The sequence below is a fragment of the Gigantopelta aegis genome, chromosome 1 (genome assembly GCF_016097555.1).
Source record: "Gigantopelta aegis isolate Gae_Host chromosome 1, Gae_host_genome, whole genome shotgun sequence".
NCBI lineage: Eukaryota > Metazoa > Mollusca > Gastropoda > Neomphalida > Peltospiridae > Gigantopelta > Gigantopelta aegis.
The window spans coordinates 3304658-3322234 of NC_054699.1; the positions used below are offsets into that span (position 1 = coordinate 3304658).

Consider the following 17577-nt stretch of genomic DNA (forward strand, 5'->3'; position numbering starts at 1 on the left):
CAAGTGTGTGTATGGTTTTAACCCCCCTTTCAGGTTTTGTAAAGTTTGAATTTGTGGCAGCCTCTTAATGGCATCTATTGAAAAGAGGATCTCAATCACTAGGTATGGGGAATGAGTTAATGAGTTGATGAGTTGAAAAAAAATCAAGACGTATATTGTGTTTGATCATGAAAATTATTTCTTTCTCTTGTTTTTTTTAAAGACGAAAAGAAAAACATGCAACCAAAACTGCTTATAGGCTTCATTTTTACATAGAGTTAACCCTTTATCAGCCGTCGACTTCCCAATTGCCTATTTGTCCTAATGCATCTCACTTCAATTTGTGTAGACCTGCAATGAAGTCAGTTTTCTTTCTCATCATCTGTTTATATTTTCAAGGATCGATCACCATCTGTGGGCCCATTGGGCTATTTCTGCCAGTGCCCCACAACTGGTGTAACAAAGGCTGTGGTACTACTCTGTCTGTGGGATGGTGCATACAAAACATTCCTTGCTGCTAATCGAAAAGAGTAGTCCATGAAGTCGCTACAGCGGGTTTCCTCTTTCAATATTTGTGTGGTCCTTAACCACATGTCCGACGCCATATAACCGTAAATAAAATGTGTTGAGTGCATTGTTAAATAAAACATTTCCTTCCTTAATCCTTCCAGTTTATTTTTTTTGACCCTCAGTATGTGATCAGTTCTGTCTGAAGGCAATTATTGCTAAACATTTTAACTTCCTTTTGTTCTAAAAAAACCTATTTTCTTCTGTGATCCTGATATTTCTAAATAATGTTTTTCTGCGATCCTGAGAAGTCTCCTGTGGAGACAGCTTGCCAGTGAGAAGAATGGACTGTGCATGGAGGACACATCTCGTTAGATGTTAGACATGCCTCGGTGTCTGGCCTTGGGGCCTCCATCTGTTACCGGCCGGTTAGCCGGACTCTCTGGCCGAACCATGGCAGTTCACTCAGTTAAAGACATATCAAAAATGATTGAAAGATACACACGAAAAATGCCACAGTTCTAATGACACAGGCTGTTAACACCCATACTAAAGACCATGCACTTTCTGCCCTTCAGTTCCGTCAACATAGCAATATATAAATGTACTGTCTTTGCCTGGAATTTACACTCATCGTCCACACTCTCCTCGATTATTTAACATCGGAAAATGTATCATCATGCACTACAATTTTTTTTTAAATATATATTTCAAACTTCATGTGATTGGTTCGGCAATTCATTTATGTACAACTAGTTTTTAATAAAGAAATATGATTTTAATTATGTTTTACTCTTACATTTAAAGGTACATGTGCATAGCTGACAATAATTTTAATATTAAAACAATTTATTACTGTTTTTATGTATACATGTATTTCTTCTTTTGAAAGCTCAAAATAAACTACTTAATGGTTATTTAGAATATTTATATACAAGGCTAGCTCTGGGTATGCAAAACATTTCACCAAATTAACTAGTAAACTTAAAAACGTGCAGAATTCCAGTTATTTTATAACAAATATCAAGCATTGTTTAAAATTATTTTGCCAAATTAAAATAAAATTAGCCAGTTATTATTTTTAATTCGCGATTGGCAACTTTACCGAATGCCAGAACTACAATGTAGCCATGATATATACAAGATAAGGAACTAAAAGGTGACAAATAATCAGTTATGATGGAATTAAACAAAAACTCAAGCAGATAAAACCGAGCTGAAAGCTGATAAAAGTAACAGGGTACTGCATAGCAAACAAAGGGGGAAAAAACACTGATTCTTCCGTTTCACATTAAATACACTATTTTGTGTTCACTTTTCAACATACAACCCTGATTACAGTGGATAATGAAGCTTTGTTCTTCCCAGACAGTATTTGGCAGAAAACCACTACCATGGGTATCCAGTGACCTGCAATTTAGCCACATGGGGGCGCTACCAGCTGTTCCCATTGCTGGGTACACTAATTACCACATTGAGAGAGGAAACTTCACTCCTGGCTTTGTCCCACCTCCATTGTGGAAAAGTGTGGCTCCCAGGCACTGATCACATAATCACACATAGGTGTGTGGCTAGTATTATGTAGCTGATGTACTATTGTCTGCACAAATAATGATGTGTTAAATTTGTCAACAGTGTACAGTAAGACATAATGAGAAGTAAGCAGGCAACCTGTTTTGATTGGGAGTTTATTTCAAACGGTAATTATTTCGAGAAGTAAGCAGGCAACCTGTTTTGATTAGAAGTTTATTTCGAGCGGTAATCATTTCGAGAAGCAAGCAGGCAACCTGTTTTGATTGGGAGTTAATTTCGAGCAGTAATCAGGGGCCAGAGTACAGTGACATGTTGTTATAGCAATATTCATGTATGGCCTCAACCCTAGTATTCATATTCAGGTCCTTTGTAACAGCTTAATGCCACTATGTGTATACACACCGACTTCTCTCTCACTAACCACTAACCCACTGTCCAGATCAGAGTTTTAACAGCTTAACAGGGTGGTTTTCATGCCACTATGTACACCAACTTCTCTCTCATTAACCAACTGTCAAGATCAGAGTTTTAACCCACTGTCCTGGACAGACCAGATAGCTAAAGTGTGTGCCCATGACCATGTGCTTGAACCATACTTGGATATAACTAAGCAAAATAGCAAATATTTAAAATAAGTTATATGTCGTAATATATTTTCCAAGAGTTATTTAATTGAGTTTTGTCGATGGTATTGAGAAAAATGCCTCTCAACTTTCATAAACGAGAACATATTAACATCAAAAAGCTCACAAACTGTGATGTTTACCAGCTTATTTTGATTAACATGCCTAACAATGTGACATAACGGTTTCTTAAGTTACACAATAGTTAATGAAGGCACCAAGATAATCAGATATCAGATTTAATATATAGAGATAATGATTATTACCCTTCTCATCCCTGATATATATAAACTGATGCAGCGAGTGGAAAATAGCAGCTTGCAAAATACCATGATGATGTTATATAATGTTACCCAACATAGGGAAAGAATAATAGCATGTAATGATATGTAACATGTTTGATAATTACATATACTGATGGTGAACAAAGTACAGAGTATGAGATATTAGGTATCCCAGAACATCATTGGAAATTAACTAAAGTTCTATCAGATGCAACATGGTATGGGCAGCGTGTCGTGACAAACAGTCTAATGAGTCATGATACTTCCAACACCTGTCATAATTCTCAAAACATTTCTGTTTTATTAATGAAAATTTATTCAAATTATTATATATATATATATATATATATATATATATATATATATATATAGACACACACAATCATTTTCAGGGCTAGCTTTGGCACTCTCCAAATTCAACAATTGAGAATTTCAAAAAACAACTGGTGAATTTTATTTCAGAGAACATTATGTTCAGTGTGACGTTGTGATTCACTAGGCAAGTTTCAGAAATCGCTACACAATTTTAAAACATTAAACAGTAGTTGCTAATCAATTTTCAGTTGACTAGAAATATTGTTAATCAAGATTTTGAGAACAAAATGTTATGTATTTTCATTTCATGAAATCTAGCTACATTTGAAACATTTTGATATACTCCTTATTATTCTTTAAAATAATATTATGGATAATATGAATAATAAAGAAATTATTACACTCGCGTGTGAATCGTACTGATTTTAAGAAACTCGTTTCAATTCTTTATTTCCATGAACTACTGGGCTATTAAAAAAAAGTTTGAGATCAAATATGTTTTGGTTCGGAGGGAGCAGCTGTTCTATTTTACAGATGATTAAATTACCACCTACACGTACACTGCCAACTCGGTCACCTGCTTGGTTTCTTTTTCCTAAATCAAAATCTCATAGTAACTGTAGATTTAGACTAATCAAAAACATTTTGGCAAAAGTATATATTCCTTCGAATATGCATTGCCAGGTAGAGATAAAACAGGATTTAGTACTGTGCTTGAAGTTTAATGGATCAACAACCTTCAAATGGACCCAAGTGCCCCACGATTAGCCTAAATCAGACATATATCCACAGCAAGCGTGTTTGAACATTTATCTCATATCTAAGCACATTAATTTTGAAATCCTAAAGCAGGTAATAATTAAGGGTGAAAATAGGGGTGAGACAATTAATAGCGATTCACAATAAATTTGCAGTTTTAGCTCCATGTATGAATTGATGCATTTCAATTTTCATACCAAGGTTTATTTTTGATGTTTTTAAATGGAACATCAGCATTTTTGTAGCTTGCACTCTGTTGGCAATCTCCACAATGAGATAAAAAGCATTTTGACCAATCATAGTGCTTGATTCCTATTTAAGTTTATCTTTTTATTATACAGTTAATTACAATTAGTTTATTAAAATGTATGTCACTATGTGTGATAGCTGATATACTTGTGGGGAGCGAATAAATGCTCCCCTACTTTATATTACATCCATGGACAGGGCTTCTAAATTATGGTAGCCCCACTCCCATGGCTAGTGATATTCAATGTTGGGCTAGTAAATAACTACTATTGCCATGCCCGACAGGGCTTCTAGATTATGGTAGCCCCACTTCCATGGCTAGTGATATTCAATGTTGGGCTAGTAAATAACTACTATTGCCATGCCCGACAGGGCTTCTAGATTATGGCAGCCCCACTCCCATGGCTAGTGATATTCAGTGTTGGGCTAGTAAATAACTACTATTGCCATGCCAGACAGGGCTTCTAGATTATGGCAGCCCCACTCCCATGGCTAGTGATATTCAATGTTGGGCTAGTAAATAACTACTATTGCCATGCCCGACAGGGCTTCTAGATTATGGTAGCCCCACTTCCATGGCTAGTGATATTCAATGTTGGGCTAGTAAATAACTACTATTGCCATGCCCGACAGGGCTTCTAAATTATGGTAGCCCCACTTTCATGGCTAGTGATATTCAATGTTGGGCTAGTAAATAACTACTATTGCCATGCCCGACAGGGCTTCTAAATTATGGTAGCCCCACTCCCATGGCTAGTGATATTCAATGTTGGGCTAGTAAATAACTACTATTGCCATGCCAGACAGGGCTTCTAGATTATGGTAGCCCCACTTCCATGGCTAGTGATATTCAATGTTGGGCTAGTAAATAACTACTATTGCCATGCCCGACGGCTAGTGAAATTTCCCCTACTTAATATTACATCCATGGACAGGGCTTCTAGATTATGTTAGCCCCACTCCCATGGCTAGTGATATTCAATGTTGGGGTTATAAATAACTACTATTGCCATGCCCGACGGCTAGTGACATTTTTTTGTTATGGCTAGTGGATTCAAGATTGAAGCTCTGTATGGGGAGGGGAGCCATTTAAGATTTTGCCACATAACATTCATGTCCTATGGGAAGCTAAATATATGTATTACTCTCCTAGAACTAGTCTCAGGGGTGTGATGTGGAGCGTGAGAGCAATATATCCCTTTAAGTGATAATGTCTTGGTGGGAAAACAATAAAGCATGGACCAAATATTGAAAAAATAAATAATTAAAAAAAAAATTAATCGTCTCATCTCTAAATGTAGGTGAAAGTGATATTAAGCAGGGCTCAGACTCGAACAAATTTCAGTTTAGCCAATTTTCACATAGAATATTTCCTTGAGAATTCTTAAAATGTGCTTAGTTTAAGGAATATTTTATTAGCCAAAGACTAAATGATGTAGCCACTGTATATAAAAATTAGCAACTGGCTACTTTGGCCGTGTATAGGGCAGGCCTTTGAGAAATTAAAATCTGCATGACCCATTTATCGGTTACGCAGAAATAAATCCAGGTAACCCATTTCATTTTTGCATAACCTGTTATATTCAAGTAAATGGTGATCCAAATTTTGTGCAAACAAAAAATAAGTTACGCAAAATGAGATATGTGCGAGAAATGCACGAAAAAACTATTGTTCTTGAAATTTTCAGGAACCTGCAGGGTGAGCCCAGTTAAAATGAAAAAACCCACCCCACAACACGCTGTAGCCACTTTGTATTAAAATTAGCAAATTTTGGCAATGTACAGGGTGAGCCCAGACCAATTGGTCTAATGGATTTCTCAAACCCTGCTCGACTCTAGGCACTGACAGTAATAAATAGTGGTATCCAAATAAAAACAAGACTGTACACATTTATCTGTGGCTAAGCTGACGTGTCTCATGTAGAGTAATGCTTCGACCAAAGTACAGGTAAGTTCCGGGAAAACTGGTTTTGACAAAAAAAGATGAAAATTGTCAAAGGAATTCTTGAATGGTGACATATGACATCTATGGGACACTCCCACCATGTCCACAGTATTCAGAATTCCCTGTTTCCATACATCTTGCTAAGTACTTGAAAAATAACATTGACCGGGTTTATATTATTTTTATTAAGAATTATACTCTGTCCATTGCCAAATTTGCCATTTTTTATATATACAAAGTGGAAACAACATTTAGGCAGGTTAATGTTTCTTAAATGAACACGGAAATTACACTTCATATCTGAAAATTGGCTAAACAAAAATCTGTTCTAGTATGAAGCCTGACTGTAACAAGTTATATTACTCAGAATTAAATATATAAAATTATCTGACAATATATGATTATTACTGTTTAAATAATTTAAGTGGTCAAAGTAAGTTTTAAGTGGGAAGGAAGGAAGGAAATGTTTTATTTAACGACACACTCAACACATTTTATTTACGATTATATGCAGTGTTTGAGATTAACGGTATCCCGATATCCTGGGGATACCAGAATTTAATTTTGGATACCAGACTTCAAGAACCCAGTATCCCACCGGGATACCATATAATACTAAATTCTTAGGAGGGATACCAGATTTAGAAATGTTAGTATCCAACTGGGATACTGGCCAAATTTTTTAATCTCAAACACTGATATGGTGTTGGACATATGGTTAAGGACCACACAGGTATTGAGAAAGGAAACCCGCTGTCGCCACTTCATGGGCTATTCTTTTTGATTAGCAGCAAGGGATCTTTTATATGCACCATCCCACAGACAGGATAGTACATACCACTGCCTTTGTTACACCAGTTGTGGAGCACTGGATGGAACGAGAAATAGCCCAATTGGTCCACAGATGGGGATCGATCTTAGACCGACCGTGCATCAAGTAAACACTTTACCACTGGGCTACGTCCTGCCCCATTTTAAGTGGGAGACTGGCAACACTGCAACAACCATGTCACCAGGCTCAAAATTAATTTTCTTAAATGCGAAGAAATCTCTGCTTTTCTCATTTAAATCTAGGAAGAAATGTACGATTAATATAGGATTATTGTTGAATTAAGAGTGGGAATATTTGCCAACTTGGCAGATGACAGAATTCCACATTTTCATTACAGAATTGTCTCTGATGGTGAAGAGTGAATAATTAATAATAAAATAACGACATCCCATCGGTCCAGTCTTAGCAACATGAGTTTGTTCATTTTTCGAACAGCGTATAAATCATGTTCTCGAACAGCGTATAAATCATGTTTTCACAGGATATCTTATAGTCACTTTCAGGGCTATCTCTGGCACTAAACAAATTCGCAAATTTTTGTTATTAATAAAATAAGAACTTTTAGATTCATTATTAGCAAGTATGTTTCAAATATAACTATACAGATTGTCTGTTATTTCTTTTACGTTCATCTGGGTATGAAAAAAAAAAATATATATATATATATAGGCCTATGTGTCTAGTGTAAACAGCTTAGCAGATTCACACAGTTTGCAGAAGATTTTGTTTTGCTCATATCCCGATGGACGTAAAAGAAATATCAGACAATCCTTAATTATAACTATCTGAATTCTCGTCTTACTACCTAGTGGAAGAGTACTCTGGCAGGCCTTCTAGATTTTGGTAGCCCCACTCCCATGGCTAGTGATATTCAATATTGGGCTAGTAAATAACTACTACTGCCATGCCCGACGGCTAGTGAAATGATTTGTCCAATATTGTTGGGGGTTTTAGGTGACATACTATTATTACTATTATTTAGTAAAATTGTATTAACATAAAGTAAAGTAGGGCTAGTGAATTTTTTATCGTGGCTAGTAAATTTTTTAAATCACGGATACCATGGCTAATGGATGTTAAAAAAATTCTAGAAGCCCTTTTTTTAAAACCCTTTTATGGTTTAGTAGTGTAGGGCACACATTAAGCCACTTTCTCAGTCTTTTCAGACTAATGGTTTAGATACTCACCTGTCTTTATAATCGTAAAAACTGTCATAGATGTGTTTTAGAATATATCTGAGCCATCCTTAGCCTAAAATAACTGTGAAGAGGGGAGCCAAATCAAAGCATTTTCTAGGGGGAGGGAGGAGAGTAATTTTAAACAAACAAAAAATAATCTATTCACTATTGTTTCATAAAAAATTGTAGGGGGCATGACTGCCTCCTTTACACTACAACTAGGTACAAGCCTGTATACTGAAATGCAATATCATTATCATGCATTTCGTTTTGTCAGTAGAACCGTGGCATGGCCAACCATAACCTTACGACCCCAATCGCTGTCAGTCATGGAATCTCGACCAGTATGTCGTTGTTACAGATTATTTAAGCGTACCTGGAATAGCCTTGATTGGAACGTCGTTTTCGCTGAAACCTTTTTCTTTGTAGGCCCGTTTCACTTCTATACATGCCATGTTGAAGCAGTGTCCGTAGGTGAGAAGCAACCACAACACACAACCCCCTAGACAACATCGCGAACTACTCAGCTGCCCGGCGGCCATCTTTTACTTCCAACAGCCGGGATTTCCCTCAGCGAACCTCCAAGTTTGGTATGCGTGTATTTCCTAGCCCTCTCTGAATCGTTGTATCATAACCACCGCACTTCCGAATCCATAATTTCAAGTCGCCGATCTATAAACATTCCGTATAGTGTCTCAGTCTTTGGAGATCTACTCAGTTTTCAGCTCGGTCGTAATCCACAACACTTCTAAGCTTTGGAACAATGTTTGTGTTCGGCTGTTCTTTACACCTCCCCACGAATCCTTATCGAAACGCACTATCAGATCAATAACCATACGGTAACGATAGATAAAATCAATATAAATTATACATACTGAGTGTATACTATTTAAAAACAACTAAATGGGAAATTAATGAGTATATTTGTTTTAGGTTCTTTGTTTTTGTATATTTTATTCGCAAATGCTACTGAACGAGGGTGATAAACGTAATAACCGTATGAGTTTCCCCAATGTAGCTTCGTTAAATGTCATTTGATTGGTTGCTATATTTATAAAGCTCGCTGTGGTTGGTCAATATGTAGCCAATGAAAATACAAAGAACAAAAAGTAAACAAATGACTTGCCATTCATTCTATTGTCAAAAGACGCAAGACACGTGTTTTAAGAAGTGTTTTACACATTTGTTTTACAACTGTTAATTGTTTATTTAGAATGGAGAAGAGTGATTTTATTTACACATTATAGTAGGGCAATAACATTAGTATCGTGCATACTATACTTTGATCTGTTGTCACGCTCTACTTACTGTCACTAACATAATTAGGCAACAATAGGTGTAAAGTTAAGAAATTAACATAATCATATTACTGATTAACTGACGGGTTCCCTGGATTACTGCTAGTAGATGTTTTAGAATAGTTATCTGCTTAAGCTTTCTTCTTTCTTGTTTCTCCTCTTTTTTTTTTCTTTTTGCTCGCCCCATATTTCTGGAATTTGCGTCACACCTAAAAAATCTATAAGGGCCATTTTACCCTGCTGAATTCAACGCACTGAAAAAAAACACTACAAAAACCCCACCAACATTAGAATTGTAGAAAAACAACAAAAACAATATTTTTTATGAAGTTTTTTTGTTTGTTTGTTTACTTGTATAATGGGGCGGGGGGGGGGGGGGTTGGTGGAGGCGTAGCTCAGTGGTAAAGCAATCGCTTGATGCGCGGTCATTTTGGGATCGATCCCCATCAGTGGGCCCATTGCGCTATTTCTCGCTCAAAGCCAGTGTACCACGACTGGTACACCAAAGGCCGTGGTATGTGCTATCTTGTCTATGGGATGGTGCATATAAAAGATCCCTTGCTGCTAATCGAAAAGAGTAGCCCACGATGAGGCGACAGCGGGTTTTCTCCTTAATATATGTGTGGTCCTTAACCATATGTCCGACGCCATATAACCGTAAATAAAATGTGTTGAGTGCATTGTTAAATAAAGCATTTCCATCCTTCTTTCTCGTCCCAGCTAGTGGGCCAGTGATCAGTATGGCGGTTGTAACATGGTATCTTGTCGGCCGGAATAGCTCAGTTGGGAGAGCGTTAGACTGAAGATCTAAAGGCCCCCGGTTCAATCCCGGGTTCCGGCACAGAGCGAGTCGGACTCTGGCGGTCGACACGGTTTTTTTTTTAAACATGTGTTTCTGTTTTTCTAGAATGTGTGAATCTAGTTAAGGGTTTTCTTTGTGAATTTAGAATGATAAGTAAACTATTTTTACCGAGATACTAAACTATATCTGCACAAGTAGTTTTTTGTTTTCTCTTTGACTGAATATTTTATGGCACAGCTTTGAAGTGGCACTTATTAAACAGAAGAATAATTGTATTTATTATTATTATTACGTAATTATTTACTAACGCAAAATTGGACATGTGTATACTAGATTAATCATTTGCTAAAGAACAAAATAGCAATGACTGACTAGGTTTTACTTTATTCATAAACAAACCAGTGCACCACAACTGGTATATCAAAGACCGTGGTATGTGCTATCTTGTCTGTGGGATGGTGCATATAAAATATATCTTGCTACTAATGTAAAACTATAGTAGGTTTCCTCTCTAAGACCGTGGTATGTGCTATCTTGTCTGTGGGGTGGTGCATATAAAAGATATCTTGCTACTAATGTAAAACTATAGCAGGTTTCCTCTCTAAGACCGTGGTATGTGCTATCTTGTCTGTGGGGTGGTGCATATAAAAGATATCTTGCTACTAATGTAAAACTATAGTAGGTTTCCTCTCTAAGACCGTGGTATGTGCTATCTTGTCTGTGGGATGGTGCATATAAAAGATATCTTGCTACTAATGTAAAACTATAGCAGGTTTCCTCTCTAAGACCGTGGTATGTGCTATCTTGTCTGTGGGGTGGTGCATATAAAAGATATCTTGCTACTAATGTAAAACTATAGTAGGTTTCCTCTCTAAGACCGTGGTATGTGCTATCTTGTCTGTGGGATGGTGCATATAAAAGATATCTTGCTACTAATGTAAAACTATAGTAGGTTTCCTCTCTAAGACCGTGGTATGTGCTATCTTGTCTGTGGGATGGTGCATATAAAAGATATCTTGCTACTAATGTAAAACTATAGTAGGTTTCCTCTCTAAGAGTAAGACTATATGTCAGACTTAACAAATGTTTGAATCCAGTATAGCCGATTATTAATAAATCAATGTGATCTAGTGGTGTCGTTAAACAAAATAAACTTTAACTTGCATCCCCGGCTCAAATTTGAATCACTATAATGGACAGAGGGGACTATTACATGTATTAGTAGTGATTCAGTGAGGAAATCCGAGTGCATTTGAACTCTGTAGGAGTTATTCCCCTTGTTCATTTGACCAAAACAGCAGCACGCGAAATCGACTAATATGTGTGTGTGTGTGTGTCTCCCTCTCTCCCCCCCCCCCCCCCCCCCCCCTCTTTTTTTTATTTATACCAACCAGCGTGATTCCAGAGACCCCCAAAATCTTTCTTCCGTTCCCAAGTCCTCCATACCTCATACGCATATCAGGCCCGTAAGAACACCATCTGATATCAGGCCCTTAAAGGGACATTCCTGAGTTTGCTACATTGTAAGATGTTTTCGACTAACAAAATATTTCTATGATTAAACTTACATATTAGATATATTTTTTCGTTTAGAAATCATTGTCTGTATATTCAATGTGTTTCTGGTCGTCTTAATATTTGTAAGAATCCCAAACTGGATTTTGTGTTTAAATAATTTCATACGTACGAAAAATTAATATTTTAGGAAATAAAATGAAATGTAACCTAGTACAAATATTAGAACGATCAGAAACACGTTTAATATACAGCCACTAATATTTTACGCAGAAAAATATATTTGATATTTAATTACAATCTTTGTTTAACATCTTAAAAATTGCAGCAAACTCAGGAATGTCCCTTTAAGAACAACATCTGGTGTGTATGTGTGTGTGTGTGTGTGTGTGTGTGTGTGTGTGTGTATGTATGTGTGTGTGATAGTCTCTAATGGAGGGGGTCAAAGTCTCTAGAGGGCGCGAGCCAGACACCACAAGAGCACATTGATTTATTAATCATCGGCTACTGGATGTCAAACATTTGGTATGTTTGACATAGAAACCAGCCATATTATTTTCATTATATGCACCATCCCACAGACAGTGTAGCACATACCACGGCCTTTGATATACCAGTCGTGGTGCACTGGCTTTATTTATATAGAGTAGAATCAAGAAACCCCTCACCCCAACGTAATATCATCCTCGAATGGAGCGCGGTGTGTGTGTGGGGGGGGGGGGGGGGGCTGCATTTTTGGCACCTTATATCCCCCTCCCGCGTCTATGAGTCAGCCTCCATCGGCTAATTGCATGTTTGTTTGAAACGAAATAAAATATTGACATCGAGATTTTACTTCTGATATGTTTTATTTGTTTCATATCTTTGAAAACCGATTAGTACGTATTTTCGTGACCTTATTCACGCGTGGCATGGCTCAATCCCGCGGAGACGTTTTATCGCGTGGGACATCTTTGGTTTGAATGGTCGAACAAAACCAGCCAATCCACCACACACGCATGTACGTACGCATGCATGTACTTACGCACGCAACGTACACACATTAATTGAATAACCTTCTTGCATAACCCACATACGCCCATACTTTCAAAGAATACCACTGATATAGTTGAAATTTAAGAAAATATGGTAATAAAGGAAGGAAATGTGTTATTTAACGACACACTCAACACATTTTATTTACGGTTATATGGCGTCGGACATATGGTTAAGGACCACAAGATATTGAGAGAGGAAACCCGTTGTCGCCACTTCATGGACTACTCTTTTCGATTAGCAGCAATGGCTCTTTTATATGCACCATCCCACAGACAGGATAACACATGAAAATTATATTTATTGGACTTAAAATAACAATTTATGAGAGGAAGCCATTGATTGGTACTTTTGTCTGGGTTTTAATCCTGGTTTTGTTCTCGTTACACATACAATAGCAGAAACACAAAAAATGGTGTGAAATGCGTTCACTACATGCTTAATCATGCTGCATGCAATGCACGTGAAATGCCAGTGTGTGGACACGTAAAAGTCACGTAACGGTGTCATATTCCTCGTCACATTAAGAATGCCACGACTCGGAGAAGAACAAAGGGAGCGAGCGTTGGGCATGGTTCAAGGGGGGACTTCGCAAAGCCAAGTTGCTAGGACCTTCAGAGTCCATCCATCAACTATTGGACGACTTGTTGAACGTCATCAACCGACCGGGAGTGTCCGTGATCGACCTCGACCTGATCAACGTCCCGTTATGCCACCGCTAGCCACCATCGCGTAACGTCGCTGAGCTTGCACAGGCGTTGCAGGAGGAGTGAAGGAACAGTCCTGTGGCTTATTTGAGATGTTTGTGCCAATCCTTTCCCCGTCGTCTTCACGCATGCTCACGGGCCAATGGTGGGGTGGGGTGGGGGTGGGGTCGAACTTTCGATGACGAATGCAACTCGATTACTGATGATAACTGGTCATGTTTCCATGTGAATGTATCTCATGAATACCAGTCATTAATGTCATATTACATTATCCATCAATTCATTAATAGTTTGTCGTTATTTGCAATGAAAAGTTGTTTTTGCGTTTTCATTGTGTGTCAGTATAGTTCAATCGGTAGAGCGCTCGCCCGAGGTGCTTGCGTCGTAGGATCGAACCACCTCAGTGGACTCATTCTCTTGTTGAGTTTTCCCCCGTCTCAACCGTTCCCCTGTCCCAACCAGGGTATGTGCTATCCTGTCTGTGTGAAAGTGCATATAAAATATCTTTTGCTTCTAATGGAACAACGAATTACCAAATGTTTGAGATCCAAAGCCGATGATAAACAAATCAGTGTGCTCTAGTGTTGTTGGTGACCAAAACAAAGTTTAACGTTGCCTTTCGAAAGTGAGACAGCGAAAGAGGGTACGGTCATGAGAGAGACAGAGACACACAGAGAGACAGGTAGAGAGACATACAGACAGCGACACACAGGGAGTCAGACAGTGACAGACAGACAGAGACACAGATACATAGACATGCATACAGACATGCATACAGACAGACATATATATATATATATATATATATATATATATATATATATATATGAGAGAGAGAGACAGAGACAGAGACAGAGAGAGACAGAGAAACAGAAAGATAGGGGGAGAGAGGGAAGAGACAGAGAGACACACAGGGAGTCAGATAGACAGAGACAGACAGAGAAAAAGACACACAGAGACACATATAGAATGCATAGAGAGAGAGAGAGAGAGAGAGAGAGAGAGAGAGAGAGAGAGAGAGAGGAGATACAGAGAGACACACAGGGAGTCAGATAGACGGAGAAAAAGACACACAGAGACACAGATGGATGCATAGACAGAGAGAGAGAGAGAGAGGAGGGGGTGGGGGGGGGGGGGGGGGGCGAGCGAGCGTACTTTAATCTATCCAGACTTCAAAATGTCTTCTTATAATAGACAGAAGGCATTTTTTATTTATTTTCCATCCCGAGAAAACAAATGTTAGCTACAGCTCTGAAGACATTCGAAAAGTCACCGAAACACGAAACAGACGTTGACCTATTTCAGATCCACCGATCAAGATCTCCTAGGCAGTAAGATCCGATTCCAAACAGCCGGAGTTACCTGTTACATGGCACCATTCAACCGGACTATCGCAAAACACCGTTCACACGGCATGCATACATAATGAATGGAATCCAACCACCTACAACGGCCCCACCTATCTCTATACGCACGTGAGCGAAACTACGGATCTCGGTATGTAGAACATGACACAATGACCAGGGTGTAGTTAGGGACACAGGTTACGAATCAATTTGCTTGAGTTTAGTTATTCCCATGATGCCATGCCATGACTCAATAAAAATAATTTTTGCTATGCTTGACATCAAGTGCTAATGCGTGTTGTTGTGTATGTTTGAAAAAAAAAAGAAAAAAGAAAAAAAAGAAAAGCCCACAACGAAACGAAACGAAACGAAACAAACAAACAAACAAAATCCAACAAAAAAATCCAACAAAAACAAAACAAAACAAACAAGCAACCAACGGCCCAAACAAAAGAAGTGAAAAACTAAAATCTACCCTTAAATTTAACCTTTATATAATATACATAGTTACAAAATGCACCAAATTGTGTTTTTTTTTTTGCTCTGACGCTTTCTTTGGTAAGATAATGGATTGCAAAGAATTGGCGTGTTGTTAAAATAAAGTGATACATTCACCGTCCTTGTGTGTCCCGTATATAAAATATATTTAACAATTACACAACTCTTTTGATCAGCGCTAAATTAATTTAATTTTCGTTTATGATGCTAGAGTAAAGGTAATCCCATTCGCCTCTCACAGATTCAACCTAATTGCAAGATTAGCTAAATTCATAATTAAAGACACCGCTTCTATACGCTCACACCTTTCAAGATGACTTTACCTGAGCTTATTGGCTTACTTTTATTACAGGAGACTTATGTATGTGTGGCCATAAATGTTATATCATAATATGTGAGGGGCGTGACGTAGTCTATTGACAGATCGCTCGCCTGATGCGCAGTCGGTTAAGGATCGATAACTGTCGGTGGACCCATTCGGCTATTTCTCGTTCCAACCAGTGTTCCGCAACTGGTGTAACAAAGACTGTGGTACGTACTATCCTGCCTATCCTGTTGCTAATTAATCGAAAAGAGTAGCCCATGAAGAGTCGATAACGGGTTTCTTCTCAAATTATCATCGTGGTCCTTAACCAATACGTCCAACGCCATATAACCGTAATTAAAATGTGTAAGCGTCGATAAATTAAAAACAACCCACAAATAAAACACTTCTTTCTTTCTTTGTCATTTAATCAGGGCCGAACCTGAACTGAAATAAGCGGGGGTTGTAGTACAACTAGAACAAAGATACATTTGTAACTCGGTTAATTGTTAATGTAAAATATTACATATACAAATCAAAATTACAAAACAGTACACTAAATGAAACTGGTATCAAATTTTTTTTAAATTAAAGATAAGTTACAAACGGAAAAATACACATATTACAAAAACTGAAAAAAAGGGGGTAAAAAAGAAGAAGAAGAAAAGCACAAGGCACAAGGATACAGTAATAGAGGTATTCTCGAGGTAGACATAAGGCCACATATTCTTACGTCATTTGAATATCTAGTAATGGCGGACTGGAATTAAAGTTGCGTGTACAGTTTACAAAAACACGTTGTATTAAGCTTGAGCTTATATGATAAAGAGATTATTACCCTCGTGTATTTCGGTATCGTCAATATCATATATTAGGAATAAAAATAATGTATTATGCTCGCCAGAGGCTCGCATAATACAAATTTTATTCCTAATAATATATGATAATGACGATACCGAAAAACACTCTGGTAATAACCTCTATGTATTTTATAATGAATTGAACATATCTAAGGCCGAATTTACATAAATTGTTTTTACTTTACAGGCCTAACTATACATGCATTTACAATAATAAAACACCTGTAGCTGTGTTTATAAAAAGAAACGACCTTAAAGCCGCACACCTTAGTTCCATCCAGCGAAAATAAATTATAATTTGGTTAATCTACAAACCTGTAACACACTTAGATCACGTTTTTATCAAATGGAGTGAAAAAGCAGGTTTTATATCGATAAATACCATGGGAATCCCCATGTCCCAATTGCTTGAAATAATTTTGAAAGTTTGTATTCTGATGTCACCGGTAGATGTCGCTCGAAGCACAACAATGCCTACGTCACGACAAATTTCACAGACTTGGGGTGCGTTCTTTTCACCTCTCCTGGACATGTTCCAGCTGTTCTGTCCTGGTTGTATCCCCTCTCCAGATATCGTAGGACTTAGCAAAATTATTGGTTTTAAGGGTTTGTAACGTTTTGTATTGAGATACTTACTTGTCTGAACTTTATTGTTACTGAAAATGTTCACGAACTGTGAAGAAAAATCTCACAAATGAACAACAACAAATCGGATGTTGATAGTGTGAACCGTGCACGAGAAAACAAACCGAACCAAAATGATAACGGTCACGTGGTATACCAACGTCTGTGACATTGAAATGGAAATATCCCGTCTAAAAATAGATTAGACCTTGTCTGCTCAACGTTTTTTTCTCAAACGTGCGTCCGTTTTTCAGAAATACGAAAAATGCATTTTGTGGTATTACAAACACCAGGATTACCAGGATTACCAAAAAACACTTCAGGTGAATGGAAATGAATATTCTAAATAATAAACGGTAAGTAAAGTGCAATTTTATTGTGTCG

General features: G+C 37.6%; 1 protein-coding gene and 1 non-coding gene across 2 annotated transcripts in view; one reads left to right on the forward strand and one right to left on the reverse strand.

Moving 5' to 3' along the window:
- The window catches only part of LOC121369271 (glypican-6-like), a 141226-nt gene extending 132280 nt beyond the window's left edge, over positions 1 to 8946 (reverse strand). The window contains exon 1 of the mRNA XM_041494237.1: positions 8581 to 8946. Coding sequence (XP_041350171.1) covers positions 8581 to 8746 — 166 coding nt within the window. The 5' untranslated portion in view covers positions 8747 to 8946. The remainder of the gene's footprint in view (positions 1 to 8580) is intronic.
- Positions 8947 to 10270: 1324 nt separating this feature from the next.
- Positions 10271 to 10343, forward strand: Trnaf-gaa. Its single transcript has one exon. It is a non-coding gene; the product is annotated as a tRNA-Phe (tRNA).
- The last annotated feature ends 7234 nt before the right edge of the window (positions 10344 to 17577 follow it).